The 21,358-nt window shown below is 44.5% G+C and overlaps 1 protein-coding gene across 1 annotated transcript; it reads right to left on the bottom strand.

The window, feature by feature from the left end:
• Nucleotides 1–18,982: 18,982 nt before the first annotated feature.
• Nucleotides 18,983–20,851, bottom strand: LOC147897464 (uncharacterized). Its single transcript, XM_087380022.1, has one exon. The coding sequence runs from the start codon at nt 20,849–20,851 to the stop codon at nt 18,983–18,985; it is 1,869 nt and encodes a 622-aa protein (XP_087236148.1).
• Nucleotides 20,852–21,358: the final 507 nt, after the last annotated feature.

Genomic DNA, 21,358 nt, shown 5'->3' with positions numbered 1-21,358 from the left:
TCGAGAAGGTAGTGGACATTGAGGGGGGTGTTAGATATGCTTAATGCCCCACCCTCTTGGTAACCACCAATGGCCCAAGGTGCTCAAGTTGTAAGGCCCCCATATGAGGAGAAGCCATGTGTGATCCTGAGACACTAGATGGTGGACTTGCATGTCAGATGAGGTTTATCAATGAGATCATTGATGGTAGAAAGGTGATTGTGTGGGAGCCCCTTATTCTTGCTGGGGCTTGGGGGCCTGTGGCCCCCCTAGTGGGGATTCGAGGGTGAAAGCCCTCGAGGTGATGGTATAGGGAATATCCTTGAATATTCCATGGATGACTAGTAGGTTCCACCGTCTAGGTCGACTAGTCGACTTCACTGGACAGGTTGACTGGCTGGTTCCACTGACCACGTTGATCCGACTACCACCCTCATAGCTATAAAGAGGCAACCTCCCTAATCTATTGTACCAGATCGGATCAGTTCAGATTAGATCAAATCTTCTAGCTAGTAGCTCTTCACCTAGTATCTGTCTAGATCACCATCTAAGCTCCATTGTGGGAGTGCACGGGTGGACGGAGCCATCATCTATACTACATCAGTATCGAAGGAAAATTTTGTTCATCTCTAGTTTGCTATATACTCTCTATACTTTGTTCAATTTCTATTTCATTGCACCGTGTAATTGAACATGGTTCCGACTGACTGTTGCTATTTTACTATCCCACTGCCAGTGTGGTGGACCTCCCCCTCCGTCCGTGGTCATAATCGTTCCCCTCCACTATTGTGTTACTCCATTGCATTGCCCATAGATGTGAAATCCCATCGTCTAGTGTTGTCCGCCGCTTATCATACTACCGAGTCATTATCCCACCGATCGGTGTCATACCATATCCCTACGCCCATGGAGATATCCCATCTAACTGATCGCACCAACCATGTGGCAAATATTTTCTCGTCGATCATCGCAATAATTCCATCACACCAACCAATGCTATTTCCTTATTCCATTGATCATTGCTGGAAGGTTACGGCACCATCGCCCACTACCAAAACCATACTACACCACCCATTGCTATGCCCATATCCCACCAATCGGTGCTATAGAGTTATCCTGTCGACCAGTGTGATACCTCTAGGGTAGCTAAGGAATTGACAAAAAATTCCATAACCTCAGTTTAGCTTGGGTGTCCCCAACCAGAGGCAGCCACACATGCAATTGAGGTCCAGAAGGATTTTGCCAAAGGGTCCAGTGCCAAAAGAAAGCACTTATGCTACACTCAGCCCACCCTTCGTCCTAGTTGGTGGTCTGGCAGCTTGATTCCGAGCCTCTATTTGTTTGTAGGACCCCGTCTAGAAACTCCATCTAGTTTAGACAAAACAGAGTCTTGAAGGAGTGATACATGACCCCATGGATCCAAGGGCATCGGAAGCCCCCTTCATGAGTGTATTCTCTCTTAGATTTGGGCAAGGCCTCGGCCCCCTTCGAAGTAGTCCCATTAGTTAGGTCCTCGAGTGTAGAGTCAAGCAAGAAGGGCTAACGAGCCTAAAAGCTTGGATGTGAGTGAGCTAGTCAAGCAAGAAGGGCTAACGAGCCTAAAAGCTTGGATGTGAGTGAGCTAGGTCAACAATGGAGAGCAAGAACCTCCAAAGAGGTGCCCCTCGAATGAGTGCTCGTGCCTAAGGGCAAGGCCAACACTCTATTGTGCACACTGTCATAGGTGGGGAAACCATTATACCTCCCAATGTCATTTTTTGAGGTCCCTTCCCCAACCCATGTATCCAATGCGATGCCCGTTGGCCTAGCTGCCCCACCCAACCCCCAGATCTTGCAAGGTGGCCCTATAGCTAGCTCTGGCTAGTACTGTGGCTGGCCAACTCCGCTGCCTCCACCCATACTAGGTCCACAACCCCCACTACCTTGCATCGCCCCAGTCAATCAAGTGTTGGTTGAAGAGTTGCCAAAGTTAACTATACCACCACTGAGAGACAGGGTCTCGCCATGGTCTATGCAATCAAGAAATTCAGGCACTACTTGTTAGCTAAAAAGTTTTCCTTCTTCGTGGACCATCAAGCGCTGCTGTACTTGGTCAACAAACCTTGCATGATGGGATGCATCACTAGGTGGATATTGATCCTGCTAGAATTCGACTTTACAATGACTGTGCGCAAAGGCAAAACCCATGTTCTAGCCGATCCCTAATGGTGAAGCTCCAACAGGAGTAGAAGATGATCTCCTTGATGCTTCCCTCTTCTTCCTTGACGTCATTCTAGAATGGGCCATCGAAATCGACCACTACTTGGCCAACAGACTACCCCTAGGCAAAGATTAAGAAGGATAGAGCCTGTAAACTCATTAAGGATGCAGCGCCATATCAAAGGTTAGCAGGCCACCTCTACCACATGGGTAAGGATGGCATACTGTGAAGATGCATATGTGAACATGAATACATCGAGGTGCTTGAAGAAGCCCACTCAGGAATCACAGGGGGCCATTTTGCCACCGTTGAGGTTATAGCACGTAAAGTGCTGCAAGCTGGTCTCTGTTGGGCAATGCTCTTCGAAGACACAACCGAATTCGTCAAATGATGTGATCCCTGCCAGTGCATCCAAATCCCACATAGGACAGACATGATGCCCTTGACTGGGATCCTGGCTAACCAACCCTTGAGAAGTGGGGCATCGATTTCATTGGTCCCATAAGCCCAACCCTGCTAAGGGGACCGGGGCTCAATAAATTATCCTAGCCACTGACTACTTCACCAAGTGGGCAGAAGGAAGAGCCACGGGAAAGGCTGACGCAAGATCCACTGCCAAGTTTTTATATGAACAAGTCATCACGTAGTTTAGATGCCCGTTGGAGTTAGTTAGTGACCGAGGAACTCACTTCCTCAATGAAACCATAGCAATCCTCACAAGCGAGTTTATGATCATTCATAGGAAGTCAATGCCGTATTAGCCTAGAGAAAATGGCCTGGCCAAAAGCTCCAACAAAACTTGCTGTAAGATTATCACATGTACGGTAGAAGCCAGTTATACCAACTGGGCACATAAGCTCATAGCATTGTTATGGGCCTACAGGACCTCCTAGAAGCTGGCAACACATTGTACCCCCTTCAAATTAGCCTTTGGGGTAGAGTCAGTAATGCCCATGGAGTATGTAGTGCCTAGCCTCCGTCTTGCTGTACGGGAAAGACTCACAAAAAATGCTAGCCGAAAGGCTAGTCGACCTCGACGAAAAGCTAGAAGAGACAAGGTTGTGAGTAGCCTACACTCTCCGAGTAGAAAAGGCCCGACGTAAAAAGTGGTTTGATCGTAACCTCAAGAATAAGGACCTAGTAGAAGGAGACTTGGTGCTCTTGTATAGTGTCCACAACACCAAACGTAAGCTTAAGTACTGAGATATGGGACCTTACCACATAGTTGAGATCAGCCCCCAAGGGGCATGCTGAATAGCCACCCTTGATGGGACAAAAATGGATGGCTACCTAAATGAAAGTAAATTGGAAAGATACTATGGACCACTCACTATCCCTACCCTTTAGGCCATGCATAGAGAAAAAGAACTCAAGGCAGAGGTGGCCAAGATGAAGCACTAGGCCATCGAGGAAGCCAGAATCCATAATGCTAAGATTCGACAGTGTAGAAAAATGACCCTTTTTAAGGCAACAACTGAATAGATGCAACTAACAGACGAGCTAACAATAGAGCCAGCCAAGTTGCTTGTTCAGCTACAGGTACCACGCATGCACATCAAAGCACTCGTGGACCCAAGAGCACGAGGCACAATTTCATCTCTCGAGAGGTATGGGAAAAGCTACAGGTACCCCTAACCCTCACTATTTCCTCAATAAGAGCCATAAATGGCCAACTTCTGCAAACCTTGGGTTATGTAAATCTAAGTCTAATGGTTGTTTGCAAAGTTGTGGCTGCATCCAGTTCACCACCATCTACAAGCCCAAGGTAGAGCACCTAGCAAGACCCCTACAATGGCTCACTCAAGTGAAGCAACAGATCATCATCAATCTATTGTGCCCAATATCTTGTTGCAAATGGTGAACTTTTAGGAGACAAACTAGGCTGACTACTACTACAGCCAGATGAGAGATGATCTCAGCACTCATGGGGGTGTCATCGGCAATCCCATGTTGTACATGCCGGTCCTCTATTACCTGAAAAAGTCAGCATAAGCCAATCAGCTTCAGACTTGCAAAGAAATCTACCATCGGTCCCATATAGACCGAGCAAGAAGAGATAGAAATAAGGCCCAAGAGAGTAAGGACAACGCCAAGTGCCACTCCAGCCACCTAGGTGCAATTGGAACCAAGACATTCGCTCAACCAATATGAGGAAATCTAGTTGCATGAATTTGTGCGATGACAACTATGCATGCAGTGGCTAGGTCCTCAGGATAAGGGTAGATAGGTGCAAGGAGGGCATGGTGTCATTGAGAACCTCCAGGGTGATGACACCATTGAAATCGGCCTCCATATAGGAGTCAAAACTACGTCGACAACCCTCACTACACCCTTCGTCTCAGTCTTCACCACCCCTCAAGAGACAACATCCTTTGCCATAGGCACCTCTTCCATGCCATGGGTAGGCCTACCAGAGGCCATACAATTTTGTAGCATGCCCCAATACAAGGCATTTTGGAGACATCAATGTCGAGACTGCAGGCCACCAAGGATTGACCATTGACTTTTAGCATGACTTGTCGCACGCACGATCTTATAGAGGAGGCAAGAGCAATCCTCACAACTCTCCTCCAATCTCATCCAAGCCCAGTCTTGGCATAGGAAAGCTAGTGGACAATGGTCATAGCTCAAGCAATGGGCCATGCCACACTAAATCGAGCCAATGAATATCGGGCTAAGGTGGAAGAGCTCGACATCTCACTCTGACAAAAGTCAAAGATGACCTCACCACCAGTGAATCCCTAGTCTAGACATTTATTGAACAGGTGGAAAAGGTAGAATCAGCCCTAGAACGATGCTGGAGCAACAAGCATAGGCAGAGCAGTAGTACGTCTGCACCTAAGAGACCCAAAACCAATAGATCCGCTCCCTACAAGATCTCTTGGCACAAGAGAGGAGTCTCACGGTCTCCCTCCAAGAAAAAATCAAAAGATAGCATGCCACTGGCCACTCGGAGGAGTCCGGGTTGGAAGACCACAAGAAGCAGAAGTTTAGGATGTATCGGGAGATGTCTACACAGTTAGCCATGTATACACTTGCACCACGGACCATCACCTAAACCTTGCAAATCCACTTCGATGCACTCTGCGCACAAAACCTTACCTTCCACCTACACCTCACTATTCCACTACTGCCAAACGCCCTTCAAAATATTCTCTGTCGTATCCGACCACTACCACCCATCTTAGCCATGTCTTATTTTTCTCTTGACCTTTCGGCCACCTCCTTATCTGTTCTCCACCCCTTCGATCTCCAAACCCTATCCGCCCATCCCATTCTCTTCAATTTTCAAGGCTGGTGCCGCATCATCTCATTGAGTCCCTTAATTATCTTGCGGATGATGAAGCGATGCAACGCGCAAAGCCCGAGGATCTCATGCCATGGATCTGCACTCCAGAAAGTCTGCATGCAGACATAACTTGGATGCAGACCTATGGCTGAGCCTCAGTAGTCCAAGCCCAAGGACACCTTGTGGCCTACCAGTCCACCACCTACCAACCCCTCGGAATAATAATACTCTTTAATTGGGTGCTACAAGCTCTCCAAGACTCACTTGAGTCCTTGGTGAGCAATTTTCAAACAATTCATGTAGCATCTTCTGAGGAAATAACCGAGGATGAAGAACAAAATGTAGGCACCCTCTTTCATACTAGTGCCCCCTTTGCAAATATTCCATTATCACCTCCACTAGATCCTGCCCAACCCACCCAACAAGCTGCCCAACCTCCACTTCCTCGGACAACACTTCTCGAGTACTCATCCAATGCCTCCAACACCACCACTGCACAGCATGGACCCTCCTCGTCCATCACCTCCAATGCTCTGGTCGACGTCCCTGATGAGGCCTTCAACATGTTGCTCAAAGCAACACATTTTGTACAAAGCACCGATGTCGCAACTCCTACTGACCCCTAGAGACAGAGCCAATGCCACTTGCTGATGAGTGATGAAGCTCCACCATCCCCACCAAGGTCTCCTCCTGAAGATGCTCATTGGCATCTAGACTTAAAGTCCTTCTAAGAGTTACCGAATAGTGTGCTAATGCACCATTGGAAGCACCAGCTCGAGGGCTCCAACCTCCACCTCTACAAAATTCTTGAGGTGTGCCCTCTCACATAGTTCATAGCATAGTCATTCGATGACTAGCGCTGAGTGCATCCCAAGTGCACAAGAGGAGGCTACAACCTTGCCCCCGTTCCCATGACCGATGCAAATGCCATGATCTATAGCCAAATTGGTGGCTCACATATTTGAAGCTAGAGAAATTTTGGTGCTACTACTGCAACGCACCCATCGATTATCGAGTCCACACACTCTACATGCCCATGGAACGATGTTGGACCTGGGCGGCCTTTCGAGCTCTCCACTAGCAACAGGATCCCAATGTGTTGTACATCCTAAAATAAATGACATAGGAAGGTTTTACTTTCGCCTCCAGTCAGTCAAGGACACCTACGGCTCAGTCCCAGATCCAACCGTCATCGCCGCACCATCCACTTCAATCACCTCATGCTCTTACTCCTCTGCAATCTTCTCTCCCACAACCGTTGCATCGACGACTGCATCCACAATTTGACCAACCAGATTGTCTTCAACTCTGACATTGGTCCGACTCAGTTCTAGGACCTCCGCCTCATCCTCCGTGTCCACAATCTCCATGGGCATCACCTCTGTACTAATGAGGATATGCATGCCACCCATTTTTGAAAGTACCACTGGTACCTCTACTCTCAGGGTTTGGCAATGCCATGATTGCTTGAACCTTGTTGGGATCCATTTACAGGCCTTCTTTAGACACAATATGTGCCAACAAGACTACTTTTGTTTGAGCCAAATGACACTTGCCAGGATTTAGGCACCCTTTTGCTTCATCAATCCTAGCTAAGGCCATCTTTAACTTTTGCATGTAATCTATGCATCGAGAATAAATGCAAAAATCATCCAAAAACACCCTTATGAACTTTCCCAAGTAAGGATCGAGCACTTGACTCATGAACCTTTGAAATGTAGCTGGTACATTAGTCAACCCAAAAGGCATCACTCTGTAAGCAAAAACTCCCCAAGGTGTGACAAATGATGTTTTCTTTTGATCTTGCTCCTGAATACGAATTTGAAAGTACCCAGAATACCCATCCCATATAGAATACATCTCATGCCCTACTACTTGGTCTAGTATTTCATCTTGGAATGGCAAAGGAAAATGATCCCTCTTATTGCATGCATTCAAAGGACGAAAGTCCACACAAACCCGCCACTTATTTCCTTTCTTTGGTGTGACAACTATAAGAGATATCCATTCTGAATCATCAACAGGAAAGATGCCTCAAGTAGTTGTGTTACCTCTTTCTTAGTGCCTCAGCTTGGATCACCCCCAATTGCCTTAAGCGTTGCACAACTGGCTTGCTTTCTAGCTTCAACTCAATCTTATGCTCCACAAGAGAGACTAGTCAAACCTGTGAACAGCTTGTTGCAAAGAGATATGGGAAGTCATCTAGCATATCCAAGTACTGGAGCTTCTCACTACTTGATAGAGAATCACCAAGAAACTCTTCATTGCATTGGTGTCAATTAGTGTGCTCCACATCCTCCACATGAAGTGTCTCTATAGGATCTTCTTGTACCACCACCTTGTTCCCTCCTAACTCATCCCGATCAACACCAAGGCAAAGACCAAAGGCCACTCCTTCCACCTCACCCTCTGAGCTAGACTCCTCGAAGCTACACCCTGTCTCTTCTTCTTCATTGATTAAGTTAGAGCTTGAAATCTCTGATGTTGAAGACTTTTCCTGGACAACTTCCTTTTTGATACTTATGAAGTTGTAGTGCACCTTCTTATCATTTCCCTACAAAATCAATTCTCCAATATCCCACTTTTAAACAGCCTTCACCTTGCGTAGCCAAGGCCTTCCCAAAATCAATGGATAGGCACGTGCATCTGGCTTGGTAGGGATCACCTGAAAAGTAGTCGGCACAGAAATTCCACACACATCCACTTCTAGATTCTTTACAGCTCCCAAGGTCTTTACCCTAGTGTTGCCAGCCAATTTGATGCGATAAGGAGAGGTAGTACTAGAGTATTTTAAATTAGCATCTATCATGGTCTTCTCACTCATGACATTAATCAATGCACCTCCATCACTGTAAACATTAGAAATCACTTGACCATCAATGATCACATCAACCATAGGTACATCATCATGAACCTCTATATCTACCTTTTGAACAACAGGAATGGTACTTTTCTTCTTTTGCTTCTTTGACACTCTTGTGCTTGCTAGCTTTCCCCATTCCTTCTGTAGTTTTAGAGACAAAGCAAGTAATTGACCAAAGGTGATATGAGCTTCCTTTTCTTTAAGGTCGGACAACAAGTCAAAGCTTCTAATGCCTTGTCCTAAAGGAAAGTCTGATTGACTAATTCTCCTTCTAGATGCCCTCTTTTTCTTAATACAGTGTTCCTCTTCCTAATGTTCCTCATCTACTTCTTTCTTGCTTTCTTCTTCTTCTTTTGCTTTACCACGCCCCCGTTTAGCCATCATTACCTCTCTTTCCTCATTTCCTAACGAAGCTTCTAACAAGGATACTTGTTTTTCTTCTTTCTTTCTCAATCTAGGACACTCGGGGCGACAGTGACCTTTTTCATTACATTCATAGCAAGTGACCGCACTCTTATCTCGAGGCCTATCTTCACTTTTTGGTGCTCTAGGTTGTCATCCATTAACCAAATGCAATTTTAAATCAACAAACTCTACCATCAATTGGGAGATATTATGATAACTCATTGTTTATCTTTAAGTGCTCCATCCCTATGAGACTTTGAGGGGCTAATGATGCAGATGCCATAGCTCGCAAAGCTGCTCTTTTATACTTTTTCCATAAAGTTTCATATTGGATTGCCAACACAAAGAGACAATCTCACCCTCTCCTTGATAGAACTGGTCCAACTGCAACATCAAAGTTTTTGGTGACTCCAATGCCCCAAATCTCTGCTTCATTGTAGCCACCACTTGGTCCCAGTCCTCCTTGGTAAAGTCCGACAAGGCCTCATGCCAACTAAAGGCTACACCTTCAAGAAAATCAAGCAAAATCTTGGCCCAATCCTTCATGGATCATCCAAAAAGCCGGCATCCTCGAACAAAATCCCGAAGATAAGACTCCGTGTCTTCCCCTTAGGTCCCTCAAAACACTGGAATCTTCACCATGATGAAACACAAAAGGGAAACACCAAGATCCAAATAATATCCCAAACAAGATCCCACAAAGCCTTAGTATACCAAGACCAACTTATTATGCATAACCACTTGTTGAAAACCCTCCACAATGTGATACTCGATAAAATGTACATAACAACTTAAAGATATTTTACTCTTCATCATTTGCATAGCAAAAGAAGTTGAAAGCATTGAGTCCAAAACTATCCAAAGACTCAACTCTTCTTCACACCAAGCTGCCAGTGCATGAAACAATCCCCAATCTATTATTGTGCTTGCTGTCGGCATTGTCAATTCACCAACATATTCAAAAGTGCAAACATAAAGAATATGATCATGATGACCATGCGAATAGCTTGAGCATCGACTTCACAATCTTCTAGTTCTCTTAAATAGGCTACAATCTCTTCTAATGGAGTTCTTCCAGGCATCTTCTCTATCACATCAGAAAACATGCCTATACTAGGCATAACATGCAATCAAGTACACCTGAGACCGTTTAGTAAGGTGGAATGAATCCAATCCCAAATGTGATTGGGTCTGATGGGTAGGTTCCGAGGAAACATTGCACCTCCTTCATAGACACCTTTACACTTAGCTCAGAACACCCTCCAAACTATCATAAGACACAAAGACCGATAATGTTCAACAAAGACATGATATAAAATATTCAAATACATATGCAGATGTGTCTTGAAATGAGCTTCGCTCTGGTATAAGTTTCATAAGAAACAGAGAAGCGGTTAGAAAAATATGGGCAATTTACTAGACGGGGGTAAAAACTGTCTAAAAAAGAAACACTCATAGACAGAGAGTCATAGATTTTTGGTCTCAAATCTAATACAATAATTGAAGACATAGTCCTGATGATGTTCCTTGAAGAGATATTCAAGCTAATATAAGTTTCGTCCAAATCGGATGAGCAAAAAGTTATGAGCAAAATACTGATAGGGGGTCAAACTGTCATGAAAAACACCTACTCCTTCTACTGGTGCTGACTTGGGAGAATACTACCTCCATGCTTAGATTTCACCAATGATCCAAGTCCCATAGAGGTCACCTAGGAGGGAAGGAAGAGCTCCCTTTGTGGCTTGGAAAATAGATAAACCATGTATGCGCAATGAGCAGCTGAATAGACAACACTTTTGAGCACTTTGGAAGAGAAAACAATGGTAAAAAGAATGAGACACTCAAGAGAGAGAACCTCAAGTGACCTTCATTACCAATAGAGTGAGACTACACTCCAATGCAACTCAAAATACTACAAACACAAGGGAGAAGAAGAGGTTTCATACATACAAGAGGGAGCGGAAGCTCCAAGACTACTCATAGAGAGAGAATGAACTAGAGAGAGATGGAATCAAGAGTCTACATAAGAGAATATCTACAAGAGGGAGAGAAGGCTCATGGAAGAGGCTTGAGGAGACGAGAGCTACAACAGCATGAGGCCTAAGTGGCACGACCAAAGTTTTTGGTTGCCATCTGAAATCCTCACTCTAATACCTGTGAAGTCAAAGAAACACACACCAAAATAGTAAGACATTAACAAAAATGAACAAATATGAGAACAAGCGAATAAAAGGTGAAAGGATCTTATTGGACATCTTGAAAGTTTAAGAGCATCACAACAACATTGATGCAATGAGGAATGCTTGTTGAAGAGAGAATGGAATGGCTCATGGTGGCAAAAGTAGAGGAATGCTTGTTGAAGAGAGAATGGTGCTTGAGAACAAGAGAAAGTGGATGGTTGTTTTGGGTCACCACGCAGGAAGGTTTCAAAATGGAGCTCTATTTTGATTGTGGGTCCACATCTCTTGATAGGACAAGCAAACCATAAAAGAATAAAAAGAAAATCTTCCCATTAATACCACAGGCTTGTAACAACATAAAGTACTATTTGCTTTTTTATATTTTCGCCTTTTTTTTGTGGAATTTCAACATTACATTGGCCTTCTCCTCATTGGTTGAGAGACATTTTTCCCAAACCCTAAAAAGCCCCAAAATGAGCTTCCTTTTCTCCTAATGCAAAAGCTGTGTGATTTAGTCACGCCAGAGGTAGAGCAATAGTCTTTGTGTTCATGAGTAAATGCATATAGTGCCATGTATAGAGCTCTATGCTGATGATAATGATAAGATTATATCTCATTATTCCGCGAGTGCAGTAATCATGATGCCAAAAAAACTTTTGCCGAGAGCACGAGCCCACGCAAAATTCAAAATCTCACCCACCAACACATCACGTCGCTGTTGAGATATTGAGCTCCACTCGCGATATGCCAGGGTGACCATTGTGCATTTATGTCACCGACTTGTTAGCTGCAGATCCGGTTGGTACACTGCCCACGAATAATAGCTAGATGACAGCTATCCTTATCTACTCTAGTTAGTGGCTCAGTTAGTATGCCACCTTAGTTAGTTGAGTTTGGTTGAGACCCACATATAGGGTTCTTCTATTTCTTTGTACTTGAGTTCTTTTGGCTTTCACAACTAAGAAGAGGAAAACTGTTTTCAGCCTCCACCTTTGTGTGTATTCCCCCATTGTGCATGTGAGAAAGCCGCAAGTGAGACTCCTTCCCTCTCTCCCACTATCTTCACATGGTATCAGAGCCTTGTTCATGGTAAGGAGCTCAAGAAAGCAAACCAAGTTCACGGTGTCCTGGTAAGAGGACCAGTGTTGCTTTCCTATTTCGAGTTTGGGAGCAAATCTCTACAGGTAGCACAGCCAGAAGTGCAAGAGTGCACTGTCTCAGATTGAGACGCCCTTCGTGGTGTGGTGAGAGGGTAGTATATGCTGTGGGAGAGGGCGAAGTCCATGGCGACGTTATTTTTTTTATTCGAGGCCATTTTGAGGCTCTTTTTGAAGGCAGAAGTTCTTCGCAGGCACTCAGAAAAAGGCCCTGTTTTTGCTGTGCGACCACTGCTCGGCTGGTCGGTGAAAAGTTACCACAGAAATTGCATCGTATGCCTGTGTGCAAAGATATTGGGAGTTGCAGAATCATGCTTGTTGCCTATTGATGCAAAATCATCACTAGGAAGTGACTGTGTGGTCAAATACCACTTTCGTCAGTTTTGCAGATCTGCCCATGTGAGGCAAAAGCTGTGTTTTTTGCAGTGACACAATATTTTGCAATGTTCTATAATGGCGTCTGGTTCTCTTTCATAGATTGTCACAGAAAAGCTTGACAAGAACAACTTCCAGGCATGGAAGTTTAGAATGACGAATTTCCTTATGGGAAAAGGCTATTGGGAGTTCATTACAGGAAATGAAGAAGAACCAGTTCTTCCTAATGTTCCCAATCAACAAGAAATGCAGGCATTTAAAGGATGGCATGAGAGAGCCAGAAAAGTTATGTACTGGCTGTCTATCAGTATTTCGGATTCTATGATTGTGCATATTCAAGATGCAAGTATGCCAAAGGAGGCATGGGATACTTTGGCAAAAATATACAGCACAAATATGCAAGCCAGGAAAATGCAGCTCAAATAGGAGTTGCACAATGTGCAGAGAGAAAATTTGAGCATAAATGACTACCACATGAAGGTGAAGAAAATTGCAGATGCACTTGCTTCCATTGGGTCGCCAGTGGAAGATGATGATCTAGTTTCTGTGACCTTGAATGGTCTAGGAAAGGATTATGCACAGTTCTGGACATCCATTGCCGTCCGTGAAAAATTTCCTGATTTTGAAGAGTTGTTTGCTCTTCTAATTTCTAAAGAGCAGAGAAATGGGGGTGCATCTTCTTCAGGAGGAACTTCAAAAGAAACTGTCTTCTACTCAAATGCTGGAAGAGGTAGAGGCAGAGGTAGAGGAGGCCGATCTACAGGCCATGGTAGAAATCAGAATATGCAGCAAACTCAAGAAAACCAGTCCAATGTAGGAGGACGTGGTAACTCTAGAGGCAGGGGGAGCCAAAGAGGCCGTGGTGGATGGCAGAGAGGTCAAAATGCAAACAGTAATATTGAATGCTACTACTATGGTAAAATGGGTCATATGGCTAAGGACTGCTACAAAAAGCAGAATGACATTATGAATGGAGAATTGCAGCAAGGCAATTATGCATCTTCCATTAGACAGGGTGATGACAGAAATGAGCATCTATTTATGGTGCAGCATATGACCAATTCTGTGACAAGTGCATAAGAACGAAATGATGTGTGGTATGTTGACTCAGGTGCATCAAACCACATGACAGGTCATGCAGAATGGATGCAAGATGCAAGGAAAATGGAAAAACCGGGATTTGTGGAGACTGGTGATGATACTACACATCCTATTGTGTAGATTGGTAAAATTCCTTTGTCTATGCAGGATGGGAAAAAGAAATACCTGTCTGATGTATTTCATGTCCTGAACATCACTAAGAACCTGGTTTCTGTTGGTCAAATGGTTGAGCAGGGCTTGCAGGTCAGATTTAATCCTCATGGATGCTTTGTTGAGGATATGAAAAATAACGGTCACTTGATAGCAAAAGGAAAGAAGAAGGGCAGGATGTTTACGTTAGATGCAGACATGCCTGAATTGAGTGTAGCAATGTTTGCACATGGGACCGATGTAGTTGCAGATATTGATACTTGGCATAAACGCATTGGTCATGTTAATATACAGTGACTTAAATCAATGCAAGCCCAAAATATTGTTGCAGGATTGCCTAAATTCAAGGTTGTAGAAATGCATAAGGTTTGTGAAGCCTGTCAATTTGGAAAACAGGCAAGGAAACCATTTCCTAGGCATGTTCAAGAGAGTAAAAAGCCATTGGAATTAATCTACTCTGATGTGTGGACTACTAAAGCTGCATCTATTGGAGGCTGTCACTATTTTGTCACTTTTATTGATGACTTCAGCAGAAAAGTTTGGGTGTATTTTATGAAAAAGAAAAGTGAAGTGTTTGGGCACTTCAAAGCTTTTAAAGCTATGGTTGAAAAAGAAACAGGCCTACAAATAAAATGCCTAAGGTCAGATGGAGGGGGAGAGTACCTCTCAAATGAGTTTGCAAGGTTCCTGTAGGAGCATGGCATAAAGCAGCAATATTCATGCAGTCATACCCCGTAGCAAAATGGACTTGCAGAAAGGAAAAATAGGCATATTGGAGAGGTATCTCAGGCCATGCTAAATGAGAAAGATCTACCAGATTATTATTGGGCTGAAGCAATTGCTACAGCAGTTTACATAATGAACAGGACTCCCACTACAGCAATACATGGCATGACGCCAGAGGAGATGTATACTGGTAGGAAACCAGACATTTCTCATTTGAAACTTTTTGGTTGCATTGCCTATGTTCATGTGCCAGATGAGTTGAGGTCCAAGTTGGATCCAAAAGCTGAGAAGTGCGTCTTTATTGGTTATTCTCTGTAGCAGAAAGGGTATAGATGCTATAACCCTTCTACTCGTAAGTTTACAGTGAGCAGAGATGTTGTTTTTGATGAGATGAGCAGCTGGTATAAACCAGTAAATGTGATGATTGATGTAGATGCACAAAATAGTAATGCTGCATAGAATTCAATGCAACAGTCACAAACTATCAGTGGACCTGCAGTGTCCTCTAGCAGTGGTTCACATACTTCACCATGGACAGGCAGATTGAGATCAGGAGAATCTCCTCAAAGCAATCCAGATAGTGGTATGCAGGTATCACGAAAAGGAAAAGAGAAGGTAGATCATCCCATGTTTGATGTGAATGCAGGTCACTCTTATGTGGATGGTGAATCTAGTGGCTCAGAATAGAGCATTGATGATGAGTTGGGTATTCCTTTTGTTGTTACACCTGGAGTAAGGAAGACCAGGGATGTTTTGAGAGCACCTGGAAGTGAGCCTATTTTGTGCAGGTCTACCAGAGCTAGGTATACTGTGGATAGGTTGAAATATGATGGATTTATAGCCATTCACTATGCCTATATGGTCAAAGTGATACAGGAACCCGAACCCACTTCTTTTGAGCAAGCCATGGGAAATGAAAAATGGGAGAGAGCCATGGATGAAGAAATGGATGCCTTGGAAGCCAATGCTACATGGGAATTGGTGCCTTTGCCTAAAAACAAGAATGCAATTGGCTGTTAGTGGGTTTATAAGATCAAGCACAATGCAGATGGTTCTCTGAATAGATACAAGGCAAGATTAGTTGTCAAGGGGTATGCACTAACACATGGCATTGATTATGAAGAAACATTCAGTCCGGTTGCAAGGATGGCAACTGTAAGAGCAATCATTGCTATGGCTGCATCAAAGGGATGGTCTTTACATCAGATGGATGTAAAGAATGCCTTCTTGCATGGTGATTTGCAAGAAGAGGTCTTTATGGAGCAGCCAGCAAGTTATATTCATGCTATTCATCTTGAGTTTGTTTGTAGGTTGAAGAAAGCCTTGTATGGCTTGAAGCAAGCACCTAGAGCATGGTCTAACAAGATACGACAGTATCTTGTCACTATTGGCTTTCAGATTTCCAAGGCACATTTCTCACTCTATGTGAGAAAAACAGAGAAAGGTATTATGTTGCTTGTAATTTATGTTGATGATTTGATCATCACCGGTGATAGTGATGAAGATATCCTTCATGTGAAAATGCTATTGAAGCAGAAGTTTGAGATGAAGGATTTGGGAGAGCTGCGTTATTTCTTGAGCATTGAGGTGATTAGATCACCCAGTGGGATACAGCTCTTACTGAGGCAGTATGGATTGGACATGCTGTCCAAATATGGGATGACAGGCTGTAAGCCTATTTCAGTTCCTTTGGAGCAGAATGTGAAGCTGAGCACAGATGCAGGTGAGCTTCTGGGGAAGACCCTACTATGTATAGACGCATAGTAGGAAGTTTGATTTATATGACTATTACCAGGCCAGATTTAAGCTATGCTGTTGGATTGGTAAGTCAGTTTATGCAGGCTCCAAGGAAACTACATTTGGATGCGGCTAGATGCATACTCAGGTATGTGAAGTCCACATTGCAGTATGGACTATTTTATGAGGCTGGGGTTTATGAAAACACATTAGTGAATCTTAAAAAATGGCTTAAAAAGTCCTTGTGTCGACACACATTTTGGACAAGTTGAACTAGTTTCTATTTCCTTGCCAAGTTTAGAGGTGTCTATAGTGGGAACTATGCAAAGTATTCCAAAATTGAGTTGGCTAGAGAAGGGGCATCATAGGTTGGAGCATTAGAGAAAAGACCGAGGGAGCATTTTCTTGCATAAGGAAATGGCAAGTGGCGTTGAGCATGAGCCATTTTCTTATGAAAGAAAATGTGATTGTTGGTCCTTCTGGTGTGTTAAGGGCCTTGGGGTAGTTGAAAATGATTGTTGACATTGACCCACAATTCAATCTTTTGTTGCCATCTTAACAAGTGTATGTTCTTGACCATTTCTAAGGCTCATGGTGATAGTTTGACTGATTCTTGATTGATGGTGACAACCTACGCATGTGGATTCTAATTTAAATGCAAGCGAAGGATTGACAATGGATAGTTAACAATCATTTTCAACTGCCGGTCTAGTGGCAATTAAAAATGATTGTCTATTGATACTCTTAGAACTCTCATGCATGACTTGCCAACATCAAAATTTTCATCTCTTGAGCTCGGTCACCATCAACCTTAGAAGACGGCTGAGAATATAAATTTGCTGAGATGGCAAAAAAAGATTCAACACATGAGTCGATGTCAACAATTGTTTTCAACCACTCCCACGCCCTTGATGCATAAGAAATGCCCGCAATCGCATTTTCTTTCATAAGAAAATGGGTCACGGCTCACATCGCAAGAAAATGCTCCTACAGGCACTTCTCTAATGTCTAGGGGGGTTTACAAACAACCCCATAGTAGGTGTACCCACCAATCATAGATGGGAAATGATTACACATCCCTATCCATCCCATGATGGAGATGTGTTAAATGCACCATGGGCGAGCATGGGTGTTCGTAGTCTATAAGAGCGCTTCCCCGAGTGGCTGGCAAGGTTCAAAAGTCTAGCAAGGGAATGCTAAGGCTAACCTGGCATTAGAGTGTTCGCACAAAAGGCCAAGTATAAAATGGCATTTATGAAGCTTGATATATTTTGCAAACTATTTTAGCAATTGGCATGGAGGATGGAAGGATGTGAGCCAATCAGAGTGTTTCGGCGTTGGAATGCTGAACTGACACACCTCCAAACAGCCTTGCTAGTCTAGCAACTCGGTGCTATGAAAAAAGAAACTCCATCATTTTTATCAACATGAGTGGGGCTGGCATAGCCCTCCTAGCATGCATGGGGATACCTCTAAGAGCAGCTCACCGTGCACTGCTAGAGATGGAGGGGGCACTGAGTTTAGCATTTGGGCTTTAGGGCCCCATGTGTAGTTTTGTTGGGACGAAATTGTGGTGAAGTGGGCTCCACGTGCCCGAACCTGCGATTTGCTCACCCTTTCCAGCAACGGAAAGCTATTGCAAAGGGTCGTTGCCTTCCTGGCTCACTAGCAATGGCAAAGGGTGTGCACCACGAGCTAGTGAAGGGAGGCGCTCTAAAACCTATGAAGGATGAGCGTGAAGGGGACCTAAGGTGGTCCCAAGAGAGTGTAGTGGGCGGTTCGTGCGAGGGGGAGTTTCCTCGTTGGGTGAACTGGAAAGTAGCGATTTGCACTGGACTTCTTTCTTTGTCCGATACACACACAGCTCCTGCGTGTCCTTTGCACACACCTCCATATATCTTGTCCTCATCTGCCCAAAACTGTGTCCGCCGCCTCCTTGTCTACCTCGTCCCCTGCGGCCTTCCTCCTCATGACAGCCAACTTTGCAACATACCGCCAACTGATTACAGTTGGCTGTCGCTCATGTTCTCACATCCCCTGTTTCCATCCCCCCCCCCCCTCCCTCTCTCTCTCTCTCTCCCCCCCCTAGCATATTCTCAACCATAATGGGGGAGTTTGGTTTCTTAACAACATTTCTTATCATTATCACACCTTATCTTCCCTTCACCACGCATACCAACCGTCTTATACTTTGATAGTTAACATTCCAGTCCTTCCATACGCACTTTCTACATATTTTAATCCTCAAACCATCAGCCTTAATGTATGAAAGAGAATGCCTTGATCCAAGGAGTGGGAGAACAAACGATAAGAGTTTCATGAGCGAGTAGCTTTCTCATAAGATTGGATAGCAGACCATATTGCCAAGCCTATGATAAGGCAAAATAAATTCATCAAGGCAGACCTACATTTATGATTTTATTCTCGAGTGGTTAGACGGTGAGGCGGCGAATCCTGAATGATCGTAATGTTGCTTCTCTTACATGCAAAAATGGCTGAGTGTGACCAGAGTTGTATGTAAGATAAGTATTGCAAAAGTATATTGACGAAGGTGTAATAAGTGATACCCTTCAGATTGCCTAGAAACAAAGCAGACAGGAGGCATTACTGGCTTTCCTGCACTAATGAGGCCCATGTGGCTTTTCCATACATGCTGCAAAAGAGAGCAATGAGTTCTACTTGTTGGTCAATAATTTCTCTCACACTTCTGTGAAACCTTGAACGTCATTAACACAATATCAGCTTTGTATCACCAATGCAGTAAATGAGATACATGCTGCAGATTTGAGCAGGAAGTTTTCCTTATGGAATAGTAACCAATCACAAGGGTGAGCATAGTGGACTTCTCACACCGTGGCCAAACACCTTCTCCCATACTTCGGTGAAAGCTTGGACAATTATGTCGTGATGCTCGAGAGAATTGAGCGACAGAAAGCATTGCAGAAGCTCCTCGAGATCCACAGATTTGTAGAGTTGCCTTTCTAGAATCATGTCTACCATGGAGTCTCTGAAATCAACATAAGGATCCTGCGAACATTTCTCCACTGCCAGGCTATCCTCGACCAGCCGGCCTTGATTAGCCCCAGACAACAGCTGCTGCTTGAGCTCCTTTGCATCAGCTACCTGCAGAATGGATGGATCCATGGGAGCTTCTCCCCTCTCGCTTTTTGTCATGATTTCACGAGGAAGCACAATTGTACCTTGGCCTGTCAATGGCTGCCCGTATGCTTTCCAATACTTCCTTCTTATTGACGATGTATCTTCCTTCTTTGCTTTCATCTTCGACGCTGCCATGGCTTCTTTTATCGCTTCATTGTGGAGAGTCCTCGCGACCCAAGTCGTTCCATGCTGTGCCCATGCTTTTGCGTTAGCCTCCAGATCAACTGAGCTGCGTGAAGCAGCATCAGTGTGCTGTAGCCATGGGCTGCAGGACGAAGCACTAAGATCGGAAGTGGATCTACGATTCGGTGAGTCCCCAGCGTATGAATCTGCCTGCAGTAACCGGTCTTCCTCAGAGCTTTCTGTCTGGGTGTAAGTGCTCCTGGTGCAAAAGCTGTTGAGAGCCTTTTTCCTTGGATACGAAGAGGCGCATTTGCCCACTCCCGTGAGACTTCCATCGTCCAGCTGCCATCCATGAAGCACAGACTCTTGACCTGTCCTTGCGTGGCTATCACATGAACCCCAATGAAAATTTTTATCGAAAGTTTCAGAACTTGAAATAGAGCACTCGCTTGGACGGGGCCGATGGAAGGAACTGAAGAAAGTATCGTCACTGGTGACCGATGATTGTTCTTTAGACCACAAAGAAGAGCTTGACCTTGGATCGACTTTAGCGTTGCCGGAAGAATAGCTCAATCTAGACTTTGAGCTGGATTTTGTGCTGTCGAAGACATCATTATCCTTAGCCGCAGGGTCGACCTTTTTCCGCCCTTTCAGAAAAGCATATTCGTTCGATATGCTTGAACCAGCTCCAGCATTTGTATTCGAGACATCGAACTGGGGCGGTGCCAAAGAAATTGCAGACTGCCCTTGTCTTTTCTTTCTGAGGACGACTCTAGTTCGGATTAATCCGTTTTCTACCTTGACAAGCATGCAGCATGCTCCTGTCCATTTTCCTCTAGAATCCCGTGGGCTTTCCTTTTCTTTCTCCAGTGTTATATCATCGGCTACAACATGCTTTTTAAACAAATCATCAGACCTTGTGCTTGCTCTGCATTCTTGTCGATCCTTCGTGGCCTTTCCAAATGACGAGACAACATGAGGTCTACTGCCGCAACCTACACCAAATGAAGCTACAACGCGGGCGATTGTATTCGACGGTTTACATTTGTTCGAAATTGGAGACCTTAGTGACGACGCCAGAGGTGATTTCAGATAGCTTACTGGTGTGTTGCGTAAAGCCGGAGACGGCAATGGCGACACAGGAGAAAGACCTAACCTCGGAGAGATCGTACATGCTGCGATGTCAATATTGCCTGTGCAATTGCCAGAAGGGACGTGAAGCCCAGTAATGTCTGGATAAAGCCTAGAAAATTTGCCTCCGGCTGAAAGAGGAGAGCCGCATCTCGAATTTGGCCTCTTTGGTGTGCCGTTGGCACTGCAGCGATGAATCGTTGCAGCTGCTCGCCTCTTCCGAAACGCTTTTATTCGGATGTCCCTAAGTCTGTGAAGCCAGATCTTCAACCGCATCTTTGCTGGCATGTCGGTGAACTCCGACTGCTTCCTTCGACGTACGTTCTCTTTCCCAGTATATATCACGAGCTTTTAACTGGCCTGGACCTTCGATCAGTACTCAGCTATGGTAGTGAACAATGCTACCGAATGCACAGGGCCTATAGCCATCGGCTGAAACCGTGATGGACAAGTGATAACACAGAACAAAGCTGTTGATCAATAAAGAAGCAGGCCGAATCGGGGGGCAAGTAACTTGCAGATCATTGTGGAAGCACACGATTTGCAAGTTTTTGCAGCAAATAATAGGGAGCAATAGAAGTATAAGAGACGTGCTGCTGGGGAGCAAGGTTTGAACAACTTCCTCATGAGCTCGAACTAGTTAAGTTAATACAAACCAGGAAGATTCAAATCTCAGCTGGATCGTGATCAGCGAAGCTCGCTAACCGAAAATGCTCGTGGCTGCTGCTGATTCTGCGTGGAAGGCCGAGAAGCGAAGATCGAAAGGAGACAGCGTATGATTGC

Source organism: Dipteris shenzhenensis, chromosome 10, assembly GCF_047967505.1.
Source record: "Dipteris shenzhenensis isolate YYH24624 ecotype China chromosome 10, Dip_SZ_1.0, whole genome shotgun sequence".
NCBI lineage: Eukaryota > Viridiplantae > Streptophyta > Polypodiopsida > Gleicheniales > Dipteridaceae > Dipteris > Dipteris shenzhenensis.
The sequence above is the reverse complement of the archived record's forward strand: the minus strand, read 5'-3'. Positions and strand labels throughout refer to the sequence as shown.